The sequence below is a fragment of the Thamnophis elegans genome, chromosome 3, assembly GCF_009769535.1.
Source record: "Thamnophis elegans isolate rThaEle1 chromosome 3, rThaEle1.pri, whole genome shotgun sequence".
Lineage (NCBI taxonomy): Eukaryota > Metazoa > Chordata > Lepidosauria > Squamata > Colubridae > Thamnophis > Thamnophis elegans.
Genome location: NC_045543.1, coordinates 126,327,341 through 126,344,845, shown reverse-complemented (window position 1 = coordinate 126,344,845; position 17,505 = coordinate 126,327,341). Strand labels below are relative to the sequence as shown.

Sequence of the window (17,505 nt, the reverse complement as noted above, 5' to 3'; positions counted from 1 at the left end):
ATATTAGGTATTACATATATTTCACCTAATGAATCATAACACAAGTCCTGTAATTCTCTTTCTCCAATGGGGGAGGATATCAGATAATAAAACAGAATCTTAATAGACAGCTTAACGTCATTAGCATGCAGGACAGTTAATCTTCAGCCCCAAATCCTGGTCTCAGCCAAGCTGCTAATTCCCGGAAATTGCTTCCAGCGTGGTACAACTGCATACGTATTCATCCCTAAGGTAATTTAAGATTGAATGTTTCATTGTCCCATTTTGTCAGAGAAAATGAGATATGAGATTTATAGCAGTAATATAGTAAGTTATTCATCAGAGGGAATGAAGAAAGGTGTAATGAATATTTAACTAATAGTAGTTAGGACTGTTGTACAGGTACCACCTATTTTTGCTGTTTTTTCTTGCCTAAGTGTAAGAGTTACCTTTGTCACCACTGAATTGCATTTTGTCGGATACGGCTCAGTGTTTAAGTCTGTCAATATCCTTCTGGATCTTGTGCATATCTTCTAAGGGAAGATTGACTATTCCTCTCAGCTTGGTGTCTGCAAATTTGATGAGTTCCCTTTCTATCTGCTCATTAAAAACATTTGTGAAGAAGTTGAAGAGAGTTGGCCAAAGAGCCTTGGTGCACCCCAAGGCATGCTTTCATTCATGTTGATATAGTTGCATTAAGGACTACATGTTGAATGTGGTTGGTCAGCCAGTTACAAATCCTTCTGGTGGTGATGCTGTCTATCCCACATTTTACTATTTTACCAAGAAGCAGTCAGTGGTCTACTTTGTCAAATGTCTTATTGAAGTCTAAGACAGCCATGCCCACAGTGAATCATTTCAATGATCCACTTAATTTAGTCACTTTGTCAAAGAATTCTGTAAGCTTTATCTGGCATGATTTGTTTTTGACAAACCCATGCTGGCTTCTAATAATACTAGCTTTGCTTGTTTCTAGGTGTTTAAATTCCATTCTTGGATTATCTTTTCCAAGTTCATCCCAGGTATTTATGTCAAACTGATTGGTCTGTAGTTTCTTAGATCTGTTTTCCCCCTTTTGAAGATGAGAACCAAATCAGCTGTTTTCTAGTCCTCTGGTAATTCCTGGGTGCTCTAGGATCTATGGAATATATGGCTCAGTGGTTCTGAACCATCACTTCTGCCATTTCCTTCTAAACTCTTGAATAGAGAGCCTATTAGGTTTGGAGGCTAAAGTGTTATCTTTATGAGCTCTAGTCCCACTTTACACATGAAAGCTGGCAGAGTGATTTTGAGCTAGTCATTCTCTCTCAGCCCAATGCATCTCACAAAATAAGATAAGGGAAGAATATTGCATATATTCACCCCCACCTTGAGTTATTTACAAAAACAATAAAAGAAAGATACAAATAAATAAATATGGTACCCATAGGGATCACCACAACAGTTGCAAAAGAGAAAAGCTCTCTTAGGTCTCAGTCATTGGTCTATATGAATACATCTGGTTTTGACAGAATACATAATTAGTTTCCATTGCCTTCTGCCAGAATACTTTTCAGCCTCCCAGACTATAGCCTAGGGAATTTTCATATGGTCCCTGTCTCAAATACTAACCAGATAGGGTTAAAGTATTCTAAATTTGATTCAAGGATGCTGTTTGTTAAAAAAAAAAAAAATCAATGCTGCTGCAAAATCATAATATTCAATGCAGTAGAGAATTGTTAAATACGTGAGGTATACTATAATAGCAGGGTGTTTCATTAAATTGTAATTAAATCATGTCAAATTTGAGTTTTGCTCTACACACTTCATTATCATGACCCTAACTATTTATTAGAAGAAGCTTCCATTGGAAAAATTAAAAGCCAAGCATGATCTTGCTTCAATAAAGATTGACTATTCTGGCCTTAATAGCATTCATTTGTCACAAGCTTTTTATTCCTAATGGGCCTTTGTAATTTTATTCAAAAGGAAATTTTTGTCTGCTCCAGTGTCACTGTTTCTAATTTTTAGCTATAAATAAACGTACCGCTGGTGATTTTATTTTAGAAGAAAATGTTTCAATGGAAGAACTCTGTGAACAATTAATTACGGAATAATTGCATTTTAACCTTGCTTTTATTGTGTCATGTAATAAAAATCATGCCCAGGCCTGCTATTTATATAAGTAACAATGAATGCTCCATGTTGTTTATATGAATCCTCTATATTTATGGACAATTTATACTTCTAATAGAATTCATTACTGCACTCCCTTTAATCCTTTTGATGAAAGGGTGAAAGGTAAAAATTAGCTGTAAAACTACCACTCAATATTTTTGAGGTTCTGGTATCGTTTCATAGGGTCTAGATTCATGTTTCCTGGAGAATTGGTTCAAATTTAAAGTGATATAGAAAGGAAGGATATGAATCTTTCTATGCATCCATATATCATCTCATCCATCCATCCATCTATCCGGTAATGGACAATCATGATTCAGTAGATCTATTTAGTCATGGAAGGGCATCTTGTACCTTATATGATTATTTTATTCTAGGACACTCAGTAATTCTACTAACTAGTGTACTGGGGCATCATCATTGAATTTCCCCCAGCAATGTATTTATTTACTACCCTTTCTCTTCCACAGCAAACTCACAATAAGAAAATAAAACAAAACATAATGTAGAATAAAAGAAGTTATTCCTATTTTTTTTTTCATTTTTATTAAGATTTATAGGCCGCCCTTTTCCCTGAGGGGACTCAGGGCGGCTTACAGTCACGGGGAAGGGGGTGCAATATCAAAAAACAAACAAAATGTGAACAAAAGAAAAATAATAAAACACAACTTTCATTCAACAGTCAACACTCGGGCGGGTAAATTGGGAACCTATCCCCAGGCCTGATGGGAGAGCCAGGTCTTGAGGGCTGCGCGAAAGGTCTGGATGGTGGTGAGGGTGCGGATCTCGACGGGGAGATCGTTCCACAGGGTCGGAGCTGCAACAGAAAAGGCTCTCCTCCATGTAGTCGCCAGTCGACATTGACTGGCGGATGGGATTCAGAGGAGGCCCAGTCTGTGCGATCTAATCGGTCGGAGGGAGGTAATCAGCAGAAGGCGGTCTCTCAAGTACCCAGATCCACTACCATGGAGTGCTTTAAAGGTGGTCATCAGTACCCTGAAGCGCACCCGGAGACCGACAGGTAGCCAGTGCAGCTCGCGGAGGATAGGTGTAACGTGGGCGAACCGCGGTGCGCCCACTATCACTCGCGCGGCTGCATTCTGGACTAACTGCAGTCGCCGGATGCACTTCAAGGGCAACCCCATGTAGAGCCCATTGCAGTATTCCAGCCTAGAGATCACAAGGGCTCGAGTGACTGTTGCGAGAGCCTCCCGGTTTAGGTAGGGCCGCAACTGGCGGACCAGGCGAACCTGGGCAAATGCCCCCCTGGTCACAGCTGACAACTGGTGGTCAAGAGTCAGCTGTGGATCCAGGAGGACTCCTAAGTTGCGGACCATATCTGAGGGGTATAAAATTTGACCCCCCAGCCTAAGTGTTGGAACATTAGCCAAATTGTTGGGAGGGAAACACAACAGCCACTCGGTCTTGTCCGGGTTGAGTACCAGTTTGTTAGCGCTCATCCAGTTCTTAACGGCCTCAAGACCCCGGTTCATCACGTCCACCGCTTCATTGAGTTGGCACGGGGCGGACAGATACAGTTGCGTATCGTCCGCATATTGGTGGTATTTTATCCCGTGCCTCCGAATGATCTCGCCCAGCGGTTTCATGTATATGTTAAATAGTAGGGGGGATAAGACCGAACCCTGCGGCACCCCACATGTTAGGGGCCTCAGGGACGATCTCTGCCCCCCGACCAACACCGACTGCGACCTGTCCGAGAGGTAGGAGGAGAACCACTGCAAAACAGTGCCTCCCACCCCCACCTCCCGCAGTCGTCGCAGAAGGATACCATGGTCGATGGTATCGAAAGCCGCTGAGAGGTCAAGGAGAACCAGGATGGACGCATAGCCTCCATCTCTGGCCCTCCAGAGATCATCGGTCAATGCGACCAAAGCGGTTTCTGTGCTGTAACCAGGTCTGAAGCCGGACTGGAAGGGGTCAAGATAACTAGCTTCCTCCAAGGCCCGTTGAAGCTGGAAGGCCACCACCTTCTCCACAACCTTCCCAATAAAGGGGAGGTTGGAGACAGGACGAAAGTTGTTTAAAATGGCTGGATCCAAGGATGGTTTCTTCAGGAGGGGTCTCACCACCGCCGTTTTGAGTACGGCGGGGAAGTGCCCCTCCCGAAGGGAGGCGGTCACGACCGCCTGGATCCAGCCATGTGTCACCTCCCTGCTGTTGGCAACCAGCCAGGAGGGACACGGGTCCAGAATGCAGGTGGAGGCACTTACAGCTCGAATGGCCTTGTCCACATCCCCAGAGGCAACATCCTGGAACTCAACCCAGAGATGATTTGCCAAGTAATCCTCCTGTGTCTCGGCTGGATCTACTGCGGTGGAGTCCAAGTCCGACCGAAACCGAGCTACTTTGTCCGCCAAGAACTGAGCATAGTCCTCAGCCCTACCCTGCAAGGGGTCTCCCGCATCCCTCCTATTAAGGAGGGAGTGGGTTATCCTAAACAGGGCGGCTGGGCGTGACTCGGCGGACGCTACCAAGGCGGAGATGTGTGATCTTTTGGCAGCTCTTAATGCCCGGACGTAGTCCTTGGTGCAGGTAGTCAGAAGTGCTCGGTTCACCTCGGACTTATCGGACCTCCACAGGTGCTCTAGGCATCTCCTCCGGCGTTTCTTCTCCCGGAGCTCCTCGGTGAACCAAGGAGGTCTCCGGGATCCACTGACCCGGAGGGGCCGTAGTGGCGCAATCCGATCGAGAGACTCCGATGCCGCCGAATGCCAGGCGGCAACCAGAGTCTCCGCCGAACTGTGGGCGAGAGTATCAGGAATAACCCAAAGCTCCATCTGGAACCTCAACGGGTCCATAAGTCGCCTGGGGCGGAACCACCTGGTCGGTTCCTCCTCCCTACGGTGGGGGTTTGGCCTCCGGAAGTCAAGCCTCAGTAGGCAGTGGTCTGACCACGACAGGGGTATGATCTCATTACCCCTCAGACCAAGATCACACATCCACTGCTCCGAGAGGAATACGAGGTCGAGCATGTGACCCGCTGCATGGGTTGGGCCCCGAATTACCTGGGTCAAGCCCATGGCTGTCATGGAAGCCATGAACTCCTGCGCCCCATCAGAGCGTTCACCGAGCGATGGCAAATTAAAGTCCCCCAGAACTATAAGCCTGGGGAACTCAACTGCCAGCTCGGCTACTGACTCGAGGAGCGAGGGGAGGGATGCTGCAACGCAGTTGGGAGGCAGGTACGTTAGCAGCAAACCCACTTGACCCTTGAGGTCCAACTTTATCAGCAGGGACTCACACCCGACAAGCTCCAGAGCAGGGACCCTACGAGGTAACAGAGACTCCCGGATAACAATAGCCACACCGCCACCCCTTCCCTGGGCTCTCGGCTGATGAAGCACCTGAAATCCCTCTGGGCACATCTCTACAAGGGGGACTCCTCCTTCTGTGCCCAGCCAGGTTTCAGTAATACATGCCAGGTCTGCCCTCTCGTCAACAATTAAGTCCCGGACGAGAGGAGCTTTGTGTACAACAGACCTGGCATTTAGCAACAACAGCCTGAGACCAGGGTCCTGACTACTCGCGCCATCTGGTCTTGGAGTGGGGCTCATAGGGCCGGAAGGAGGGATCTCTGTGATGTAGCGAACCCTCCTTCCCCGGTAATGGCTAGCCCTAAAGTCCCCGCCATGTCTGCCCCTCCCTGTAATGACCATAATGCTCCGACCCACTCCCGTAGCAGTAGTCCCCCCGACCACCCCACTGACCCCCGCCTTCCCCAGCAGGCCCTCCGAGTCAAACATTCTCATTTATCCACCCTAGCAATTCCCACGTAATATTTAAAAACATATAAAAATACAATAGTAACAAATAATAAAAGTGGGCCATTCATTCAATTCCAGCCAACTCCCATACACTCATCATACTGTTTTAAAATTGCGCAATTATAATGTATAGTAATGTGGAAAGGGTGGAGGGAGCGGTGATCCGGTGATCCTAACTATCAGTGCAGGGTTAATTTTTTTTCCTGCCAACTACTGTTTTTTTAAAGCATTTGTTTGTAATTTCTGGATGTATTTAAGATACAGTTTTCATAATCTGCAGCCCACATACCCATTAAAAACTGTAGTTATGGAAAGATGTACAGTTGTGTATAGTGTGTGTTTGTGTGTGTGTGTGTATGTGTGTCCCTTATCTAGACACATGCTAAAATCAAAGATGAAAGTTAAGTTGATTGTCCCTTTGTCATATCTATATTGTACTTGTGTAGTGCCACCTCCTGGTTGTATCATTTCTTCAGCTGACACCATAACATAAATTGCCCTTGGCACCAAGTTGCCAAATATTGCCACATGTTTCCTCCTTCATACCTGTCACCAGCTTTCTCCAAAAGACTAGTTGCTCTCATTTTTAAAAAAGTAGCTCAGGTAACATGTGGTGTGCAGATTACCATTTGCTACTGACTATAAAGCAATGCATTTGTTTTCATATTGGGTTTACTAATGAATTAGATTTAAGCCGGACAGATAAAGCATCCAATTTTAATATCTATCTCATTTTAATCAAGCTCTCTCATTTTAATATTAATGACATCATTTTCTACTGATGTGGGGTTTAACAAAGTACTGCTATAACAAAATATATTAGCAATTAACATTCACTACAGTGATTAAAATCAACATTAAAAACTAATATAAAAGGAAGAGCTCCATACAGTAACAATTTGATATCAATAATAGAATAATTCAATATTATAGTTATCATGACATGTAGATCATATGGAAATACATTGTTCCACTCATTTTTGAAATTTAAAAAAGAGATATTCTGGTAAAAATAAATTATCATCAGGAAGATAAGCTTCTATTTATGCAAAATCAAAAAAGTCAAAAGTCACAAAATCTCATTCCCTCCTGAGCAGCTGGGACTCGGGGGGGGGGGGCAAAGAATAGATGGGGACGGGGCCAGTCAGAGTTGGTATTTACCGGTTCTCTGAACTAATCAAAATTTCCACTACCAGTTCTCCAGAACTGATCAGAACCTGCTTAATACCACCTCTGAATGTATTGCTGGTCCAAGAAACAGTTCTAGGCTAAGATTGGTTAGAATTTGCTGACCAATTGATTATATGAATGCAACATTATCACCCAATGAGAAAAATGCATCATAAGAATATAAGATGCATTTTTCTCATTGGGTGATAATGTTATATTCATATAATCAATTCACCAGTAAATTGTAACCTATCAGAAAACTTGGCAAAATCATTGACAAACTAGTGCGTTTTATCATGAAGGGTATGTTTAAATATTCTCAAAATCCTTGATTTTCAACATGACTTACTATTTACTGCATTTTGGGATTTCCTTTTCAACCACCCCATTTGTAAGGGAAGACTTTGTGTTGCTTATTCCTCTCCTTCAGAAATTTTTATTTTATTTTATTTATTATTTATTTCATGCTTTTTTAAACTGCTCATCTCCCTCAAAGTGGGATTTAAAATTCCATTTGTAATATGTGGAATCTGTGACCTTCTTTAACCAACACTTGCTAGCAGTATTGTGGTCTGTAAGTCCTAAATTACATAAAAGCTGGGGGAGTTGCATTTCCTGGGAAGACTTGATTTATACATTGGTTTCAGTGTCATGATTTTAAATGATTAGTCTATTGAGCCCTGACTGCAAGAGAGTGGGAAAAAAACATTGTGATGATCCTAAGATAACCTCAAGGGGAAAATAGCATGTTTGCTTTCTGAATTATGCCTGCTAATTATGCGGTTTTCCAGTGCTACTAACTTGGCATTAACTGCTTTGCTGCTTGTCCAGAATTCAGAGTGTACCAAATATCCATGGTCAAAATTAATTAAAAGCACCGTTTCTATCCTTGTAACAGGGTGTAAGTTGCCAATTTTTGAGGATATTTTTGCCTTAATTTTGAAGAGCAGCATATCAGTCTATGGCAGCCCAAAATTTCTGTTGTTAAGTGAGACATTTGTTAAGTGAGTTTTTCCCCATTTTACGACCTTTCTTGCCACAGTTGTTAAATAAATCAATGCAGTTGATAAATTACTAATCCTGTTGTTAAGCGAATCTGGTTTCCCCGTTGACCTTGCTTGTCAGAAAGTCATAAAAGATGATCACCAAATGTTGGGAAACAACAAAGATCATAAATAGGAACCAATTGCCAAGCATCCGAATTTTAATCACATGATTATGGGGATGCTGTAATGGTCGTAACTATGAAAAATTGTCATGTCACTTTTTTCAGTGATGTTGTAACTTTGAACAGTCACTAAATGATCTGTTGTAAGTCTGGGACAGTGATGGCTAACCTTTTTCTAAAGGATACCAAACTGTGCATGCGCTCACTATCGCGCAAGTGCACGTGCCCACCCACCTGCGCATGCGCGTGCGACCCCCCCCAACCTGCATGCTGGAGCTGAGGGCTGCCGTGCCAGCAAATTGGTTCTGTGTGCGACCTGTGGCACGCATGCCGTAGGTTTGCCATCACGGGTCTAAGACTACCTATATTTTGGATATGTATTTGGAAATATACTGTATATTTTAATCAGCATTTTCTCATCCCTCTCATCTGTAGGGATGCTACTAAAACAGCAATCATTAAACTTGAAAATATATAGATTAAGTATTATGCCAATAAATGCAATAGCCATTAAGTTACAATTAATATATAAAGTCACTTTTCCATATGGAAACATATAACTGCCTCAGCTTGCTTGTATGTTTGAGCACAGTCTAAGGAACTCACCTTGTAAATCACAACGGAATCTCTGATCTTTATTGCTAGGGAGCAAAAGCAATCCATATAAGCTTAATGTCTATGCTTCTAATTCAGTCATAGTAGAGTATAAGAATTACACTAGGTATGCCTTCTCTAATTTAGAGTCAGATGTGTTGGATAATGAGTTTCCTGTTGTGGCCCGCCCGCGGCCAGCGGAGCTGGCAGCAGATTCGGACAGTGAGGAGATTGAGGAGGAACATGGGCCAGACCTGAAGTCTGGGGAAGGCTCTGAGGAGGGCTCTGTGTCGGAGGCAGACTGGGGGCTAGAGCCGTATACCAGTTATCAGAGTCAGACACATGCACAGAGTTGCCAGACAAAGGGAACAGCTAAAGAACAGGGGTCAGCTTGGGAGTAAGGCCACAGGTGGACGATGAATGGCCCCTCCCAGAGGAAATAAAAGAGGCGTGAAAGGGGAGTGGAGTTTGCAGGAGACAATTAATTTGCTTAATTGGTTCGTGACTCTCCGAGACTCCTTGCCAAGTTTTGCAGATATCGGCCTGTCAGCTCTCCAAGCCAGATAAGGTCTGTGACTGTAAATCCTCCCTTGAAAGTCTTTACTGGATGTGAATGAGCAGAATTCACAATAAATTAATAAAAGGGTTTTCTTGTCAGGACAAGGAGTTGCTTCATGCTCTTGGGAAGCCTAGGTCAGAACATTTCCCAAGAAGCATGGTTGTTGGTCATACTAGCTAGAAATTTAAATTTAGACCATCTAAATTTCCAGCTAATTGCAGATAGTCTCATCTGAAGAACATTAGGATGGGAACAGAACTGGTTATGAGATCTTTTACCTGCTTTGGCTGATGGCAACTACCTTTCTTAGCATCTTCTCTTTCATGACCCTCCAAATTACATTCTTGGAATGCATTCCCCATAGAAGAATGTCTAGAAGTTGCAAATGGTACAAAAATGTGATAGCTTTGTTGCTGTTCAATGCTAAGCATTTTAACCATTTTGCCCTATTTTAACAAGTTTGTACTCACAACCCTTTATTTCTGAATTCACTTTAAGCTGCTGGTGTTCACTTTTAATGGCTCGAGAAAAGGTTATGTTTTCCTAATCAATTCTCTGCATGCTGTAGTCATCTCTTGAGGCCCATCCTCATAGATACGTCACCACCAAAATTCATGCAGTGGTTCACAATGTTAAGCTCCCAAATGTTCTTGGACTATAATCTTCCTACCAACAGTGCCAATAGCATTGGAATTTAGTGTGAATTCCTTTCTGCTGACTACATAAGGCTGAGAACTACTGGCCTAAATATTTCCTCTGTGATTATTCCTGCCTTGTGGAATGTTTGCCAAGAATGGTTTCTCAGGCACTCCAGTAAAGTTAGATAACTGGACATTCATTCATTTTCATTGAAAATGTTCAAGTGCTGCTTTTCGTTTTAAAAATGTCAAAAAGTTTTACTGCAAAGAACTTTTAAAAGTTTTTATATTATACAAGTTAGCTTTACTCTTCTTACATCATGAAATATACATTGTTGATCTTTAAGCTGAGATTTTAAGATCGATAATATGAATGGCTGACTTTCATTCATAATATAAAATCAATGACGGTATCTGGGTGATGATTTCTCTCTCTTATTAAGCTGTGAATAACATCTGTTCAAGCCATTTTAAGCTTTTATTGAATTTCACATTATTTTTTTCCATATCCAAATCTACTTCTTAAAAGAGAGCCAGATATTGTATATTCCAGTTATAAGTAATATAGCAAGTATGGATGGATTGTGGGGGTGAAGAATAAAAACAGATGCATATTGTTACCTTCCAGATGGCGATTAAAATGAAAATATTGATTTTGTTACCTCCTGGGATTAATAGCAGCATTCAAATTCACAATAGTGTATTACATATACTGTTAGGTTCTGGGCGAAGAATGGAGGTGGTGCCAGAGTGAATTCAACAGAGGACCAGAATGAGAACTTCAACTGACAATTATACAATATATAACATGTACAATGCGTTCCGTGTCGATATTCTAATCTATTTTGTGCAATATTCTTTTTTTCTGTTTTCATTTCTTTGACAAACTCTAGTAGAATTCATTTTATTTTACACCATTTTTTCCTCACACTAGTTAGCTCTGGGCAACTTGTAATATAATGGCACTGAATTAACAGAGAAGGTATTAGGATGAAGCAAAATAAGTTTTTTAATCCCTAAGATCTAAAATATTTCTCCAGTCCTTGAAAAATAACATATTAATTTGCAATTCACTGATATAGGCCTTGACTTACAGGTAGGCCTCAACTTACGATCGCAATTGAGCCCAAAATTTCAGTACAATTTGAGGCAAAGAGTAATTCAGAAAATATGGGCATATTTTACAGCCATGAATTATGATACAGAGACATAAAGCTTTCAGACAGAAGGCTCCAAAGTTATCCTCCAACTATTCTACCCTTCCTTCCTTTCACAGATTTCTTTTCTAATATGAAAAATGATGGAAAAGCTGTGAGAAAATACCACAGGGAGGAAGACAACAATAGGAGAGGGTTACCCAGAATTTATTGACACTAGATCATGTTTAGGTATTGTGATGGATTAGAATAGGTTCATCTTTCATAGAAGGTTTCTTGAATGTTGAATGTCACAAGGGTACTCCAGTTAAAGGACTTTCTCTACTAGAACATAACTCTGGGACAGATATGCCTCCAGCAGCCTTTTCCCCCTGCAATGTCCCCATGATGTCACCTTCATCTTGTCCCCAGCTCATATCTGAAATAACTCAAATTTATCCTTAGTTCCAGTTTGATGTAATATTTTTCGTCTTAGCAAAGAGGCTATGGTGTATGCAATCTTACATGCTTCACTGACCTCGGTGTTGATGAGGTGATAGCAATAGAAGAGTCTGGCTCTTTCAAATCAAGATTATTCCTTCTTTCTTCCTTCTTCTTCCTTCTTCTTTCTGCCAGATTTCCAAATCAATCTCCAGCTCAGAGATTTAGATCAGCCCAAGGAGTGGAGCAATTGATCATGATGGTGGAGGGTGGATTGTATAAGTGAAGCAGAAGAAATAAGAAGTGTGTGTAGTGGTGGGATTTTCCCGGTTGAACAACCGGTTTGGTGATCGTGCGATTTGCGCTGCGTGCATATGCACAGTTTGAAGAAATTTTCATTTCCTGGTTTCTTCGGAGGAGTAACACAGCTGATTAGCACGGCAATCTGCTCTGCTGTGAATCAGCTGAGAAGATAAAGTAGGAAAATAGCACGGGCAGATGGGTGGACCCATCTGATCGTCAGGGCAAACTGGTTCGCTCCTAGTTGATTGTCAGAGCTGCCAGTTTGTCCGAACTGGTAGAATCCCACCCCTGAGAGAGACAGAGATACAGACATATCTTGGTACAACCCTGCGCCTTGCCTAGCATCTTCATTTCCAAAAAAGCATTAAAGCCATGTTCAAAACCTGCCTAAACAACACTTCACAAGTCATGGAGCAGCTGAAAGAAGGTATACAACTGCACGTATAAATGTGCCTGTTAGCTGTTTTGGTTGATCCAGGTCTCTGAGCTGGAATTCAGTTCAGAAATATGGATCAACTAAAACAGCTAACAGGATTTCGTTCAGAGACACTGCAGATAAAGAGCCTTTCTCTCATTTTACTTGCTACCTATCCTAACTTATAACTGATAACCTAACCTTGATTGGGCAGGAAGTTTTAATTAACCAACCACCATAAATCAGAATTTGGGAAAGCAGGAGGCAAAAGAGTACCTGAATCTGGCTATTTGCAACTTTGTTCCAATTGATATGTTTTGAGCAGCTGTTGCTGACTGGAGGTAGAAGGTGATAGGGGAAATAATTATTATAGAGTCAAGAACTGGGAAATACGCGGGGTTTTTTCCCCTCTTTCGTCTTTCTTTTCCCCTGCAAAAGAATAAGATGGCCCCAGCTACACTTCTGGTCTCACAGTAGTTGGAATTTAAGGTTGACCAGACCCTCAAAATAAGACTTGTATAACTAACTACAATTTTGGAACTGGACATTAAGGAAGAACAAAAGACCAAGATGGCTCCCTTCGTTCTTCCCCACAGTAGCTGAAGCAGATAAATTTAAGGTGGACCAGAACTCTGAAATAAGAACTGTATAGCTAACTGTAACTTTGGAACTGGACATCATGGAAAGCTGGGAATTTGAAGAACTACGTGAAATTATAAAAAAATATGCATAAATCAGTAAAATCAGTAAAATCAAGCCTAAATAGAATTCTGAACCCAGAGAAGCAGATATCTAAAGAAGAATTCAAAGAATAAGGGGGACAAGGCAACGAAGGGGTAGAAATGGAGGGAAATAAAAAGCAGCCAATATACTCCATTAGCCTTGGCAGTGGTATAGGAAAAACTGTAAAAAGAGGTGTCCCAACAAAAGGGAATAAAAAGCAGACAAAAGAGGTTGAGGCTGTTAGTGGCATAAGGGAAATTGAAGTAGGAGGTTTAGCCCCAACAAAGAGAAATATAAAATATCCTTTTGATGGTGACCTGGGAAAAATTGAAGAGAGTGGATGTGTCAAAACAAAGAAAAGGGAGAACACAGGAACAGAGAAGTGGGACAAAAGTCTTACTAGGAAAAAATCAGACAACTAGAAACTTTTATATGGGAAAATATAAAGCTAAGATAAAGATTTTATTCCTAAATATGACAATAAAATGGAGTTACTAATTGGTTGAATATGACTATATATGTATACTTTTTTGTTCTATTTTTTTAAAGGAGGAGAATACTTGTTATATTAAATATGTATATTTGAAAAGGAATTATAAATACCATCAACATAAAATAGAGCTTGCTCAGAAAATGAAATACACCAAATAAATGAGATGAAGAGTGGGAAAAAGAAGAGAGGGGGGGAAGAAGAGAGGGCAAAGGGGGAAGAGGAGGAGAGAAATGAGGAGTGGAAAGGGGAGAGAGGAGAAGGAGAGAGGAAGGGGAAGTGGAGAAGGGAAGGATGACAGAGGGAACAAAGGAGGTAGGGAGGGGGAGGAGAAAGGGAGAAGAAAGTGATGGATAAGGTACAAATATGGTGTATGGAGAGCAGAAGAACCAATAATTGTTTTTGGGAGTTGAAGGTAAGATGAATCGATGTAAACTTTTAATAATACAATATGATTTTGGCTATGTAATAGTATACATGTGATTATATGTTATGAAAATGAAAAAAATAAAAAAACTTTATAAGAATTTTAAAAAAGGCAAGTTGCTATGAAAAACCAAAGTTTCAAACTACGTGGAAAATGTACAATCAATACTTATTCATTTACTACATTTTTATCCCACCTTTGTAACTCACAGCAGAGTACATAATTGTCCCTCCTCCTATTCCCCCCTCCTAGCAATTGCAATAAATACAGTATCTAATAGTATATGAATACACATCAAATTTGAGTAGTAAAATTTGGATTTCGGTACAGGTAAGTCTGTGAATCACTGCAGTTGATAAGTTAGAAATCTAGTTGTTAAGTAAATCTGGCTTTGCTTGTCAAAAGGTCACAAAAAGTGGCCACATGGCCCTGGGACACTGCAATGGTCTTAAGTATGAGCCAGTTGCCAAGTATCTGAATTTTGATCACATGATAATGGGGATGCTGCAAAGGTCGTAACTGAAAAACATTTTTCAATGACCATTTGAACCAGCAATGGGATCCACTTTCCTTCCCTACTGGTTCGCAAATGTGAGTGCACGCGCCACCTTTTGCGCATGCGCAGAAGGTCATGCATTACATTGGGGCGGGTGGGCGGAGCCTCCCATAGCTGCTGCTATCGGTTCGCCCGAACCGGAGAGAACTGGCTGACCACTACTTCTGGTGTGAACAGTCACTAAATGAACTGTTGTATGTTGAAGACTACATGTATAGGTAATTTGAGACTTCCTGTAATGTTTCGGTCTCAACTTTCCAAATTTTATTTTTCTATAAACATATGTTTCTTTCTCTTATTTGTCCCCCTGCCTCACCTTTTTTTCCCTTTCCTTTCCCTACAGCAGCTTCAAGGGAACCACATATAATTCAGTGTCGATCACCTGAAATGGAAACATTTTCTTGTTATTGGTATACAGATGATTTTCCTCATGAATTGGAACCAGGAAAAATTCAACTGCTGTACATAACAAGGTACTGAGAAATGAATCATGCCCTTGAAAATTATTATCTGAAATGATTTCCATTTTTTGTTGCAACTGCAGAAATAAAGACCTATTTTCAATTATAAGAATATCTTTTTACTGCATTGCCTGGAGGATCAGAAGATAAATTTCTGTCTGACGCACTAAATTACAATCAAGCTTAATGTCATGGTTGGATAACAGAAGAATTTAGGTTTCTTCCAGACCAATCTTGCCTGTTCAGACACATGAAAATGTGTTTTTAGTCATGTTATGGTGGGCAACATGTAAAATAACTTCGTAAGAACCTAAGAGTCCTAATGAAGAAAAACAAATGTACATTCTCTACCTCCAACTTTGAGCAAACAGATGCCTCCAGAAAATTCTTAAATAAAGTTTAAAATAGGGGTGCTTATAATCCCTACCTTCAGGAATCCCAGTGACACTTAGCTTCTCTACTGAGGTATTGCGTCTAATTAGTAATTTTCAATGAATTTCTGTAATGCTCTTTTAGAACCAACTGGTAGCCATCAAATCATTCAGTTCCACCAAATTCCTTATCCACCTCCAGATAAGCCAATTGTGAGAATGAAATCTGTTATGGAAAACAAAATTTATTCATACAAAATATGAAAGCAATGTCCTTCATAATAGATTGAAAAACATACAAAATATTCAAGGGTTACTTTATCTGCAATGGCTCATTTTTCATGGAATTTTGGTTAAAAAGTTGAGGTTTGGTTTCTCCATGGATGGGCTGATCCACGTATATTATTATACCCATATCTTCAAAAGGTTTTTATACTCAGATGTTTGGTTGGGGTTCCCTGCAAAATTACCACATTTTTATTGCCTTCATCCAGTCTTGAAGCCAACTCATGAGGCAGTTGTCTTTAGCTTTTCTAGCACTCAGGCAATGCTTCCCCTTTATATAGCCAACAAATTGTGACAATTTTTTCATGAGAACCCAGAGTACTGAATGATGAAGTGAAACAGAGATAATGGCTTGTGCACACAAACTCATATCTGCCTGTTTGTTTATTGATTTCTACACTGCCCATTTCCCCTCAGTGACACTTGGTGCTTTACAAAAAAACGTTATAAAATAATGTTAAATATGACTAAAAGCACAGTTAAAAACAAGTTAAAAAATCAAGATTAAAAGTTACAAATTAAAAGTTTAAAAAAATCAAAATTAAGAAATTGACCCGGCTAAAAGGTTAAACAAGGTGGAGGAAGTGCCATCAGCCATCCCCAAGGTTGCATTAGACCCTGATCCCGACATGTCAATTGGCAGAGCCAGGTCTTAACTCTACTCCAGAAGGCAGAAGGGTGGGTGACCCATCTCACTTCTTAGAGTAAGATATTCTAAAGGATGGAGGCAACAGCAGAGAAGGCCCTCTTCTTAGCTCCTGCCAGTTGAAATTGTCATGCAGGTTGCTTTGGAACATGATTTAAATGCCCTCTGGAATGATCTCCCCGTGGAGTTCCGGACCCTTACTACCCTCCTGGCCTTCCGCAAAGCAATTAAGACCTGGCTGTTCCGGCAGGCCTGGGGCTGTTGAACCATCCAGCCCCATTCGAGGTTATGGCTGTTGTAGAATTTTAAATTGTTGTTTTATTTTATTTTTTTGTATCCCTTCCCCTTTTTTATTGTGAGCCGCCCTGAGTCTCTTGGGAATAGGGCGGCATACAAACCCAATAAAATCAAAATCAAACTTCAGGTTTACACCCAACTTGAACAATACCTGACTGGCTTGGCCATGTCATTATCGCACATTTTGCATATAGTACCGTTTCCTATTGTGAAAAACACGAATATCGTCTTATTCAAAATGCTACCGCATTTAACAATAAGTAAGCAGAAAGGTTGCCAAAGCATTTTCCCAGGATGAAGATCATATTCATATATGCTAGTTCAGTGTTTTTCAACCACTGTGCCGCGGCACACTAGTGTGCCGTGGCATAGTGTAAGGTGTGCCGTGGGAAAAACACCTGCCTATCAGCGTTCCCTCTAAGCTGCGCGCGTGAGCGGCCACGCAGGTAACAAAGAAACACTGCGCACAAGTTTCAAAGTGCAGCGCAGTGTTTTTAAATGTCTTTAAATGTGACTGGAAATATCCCCCTTCCCTCCTTTCTGAACTCTGATTTCTGATTGGTGAAATCAAGGAAAACTCTGCCCGGAGACAGATGACGCTGCAGAAGGGAGAATTCCCATTGGTCCCCCACGTGTCCACTCCATTCCCTACCCAACTGCACATGCGACACACACACACACACACACACACACACACAGAGAGAGAGAGAGAGAAAATGCATGGACTTCCTCTCCCCAAAGACTTTCCTGAAGCCTGGGGGGGGGCAGAAATGGCCTCCCCACCCTCCTAGATGCCCCCTGGAAGTCAGAGACAGATCATGTCCGAACTTGCAGGTGGCCCTTTGGGGGCGTTTCTTGCCCTCTGCAGCCTCCGGGGGCTTCCCTGAAGCCACGTCCGGCTTCT

General features: G+C 41.4%; 1 protein-coding gene across 9 annotated transcripts in view; it reads left to right on the top strand.

The window, feature by feature from the left end:
• The window catches only part of GHR (growth hormone receptor), a 162,202-nt gene that overhangs the window by 121,565 nt on the left and 23,132 nt on the right, over positions 1 to 17,505 (top strand). For all 9 annotated transcript variants that reach the window (XM_032214239.1, XM_032214232.1, XM_032214240.1 and 6 more), the window contains one exon: positions 14,885 to 15,014. In XM_032214239.1, the coding sequence (XP_032070130.1) occupies positions 14,885 to 15,014 (130 nt within the window). The remainder of the gene's footprint in view (positions 1 to 14,884; positions 15,015 to 17,505) is intronic.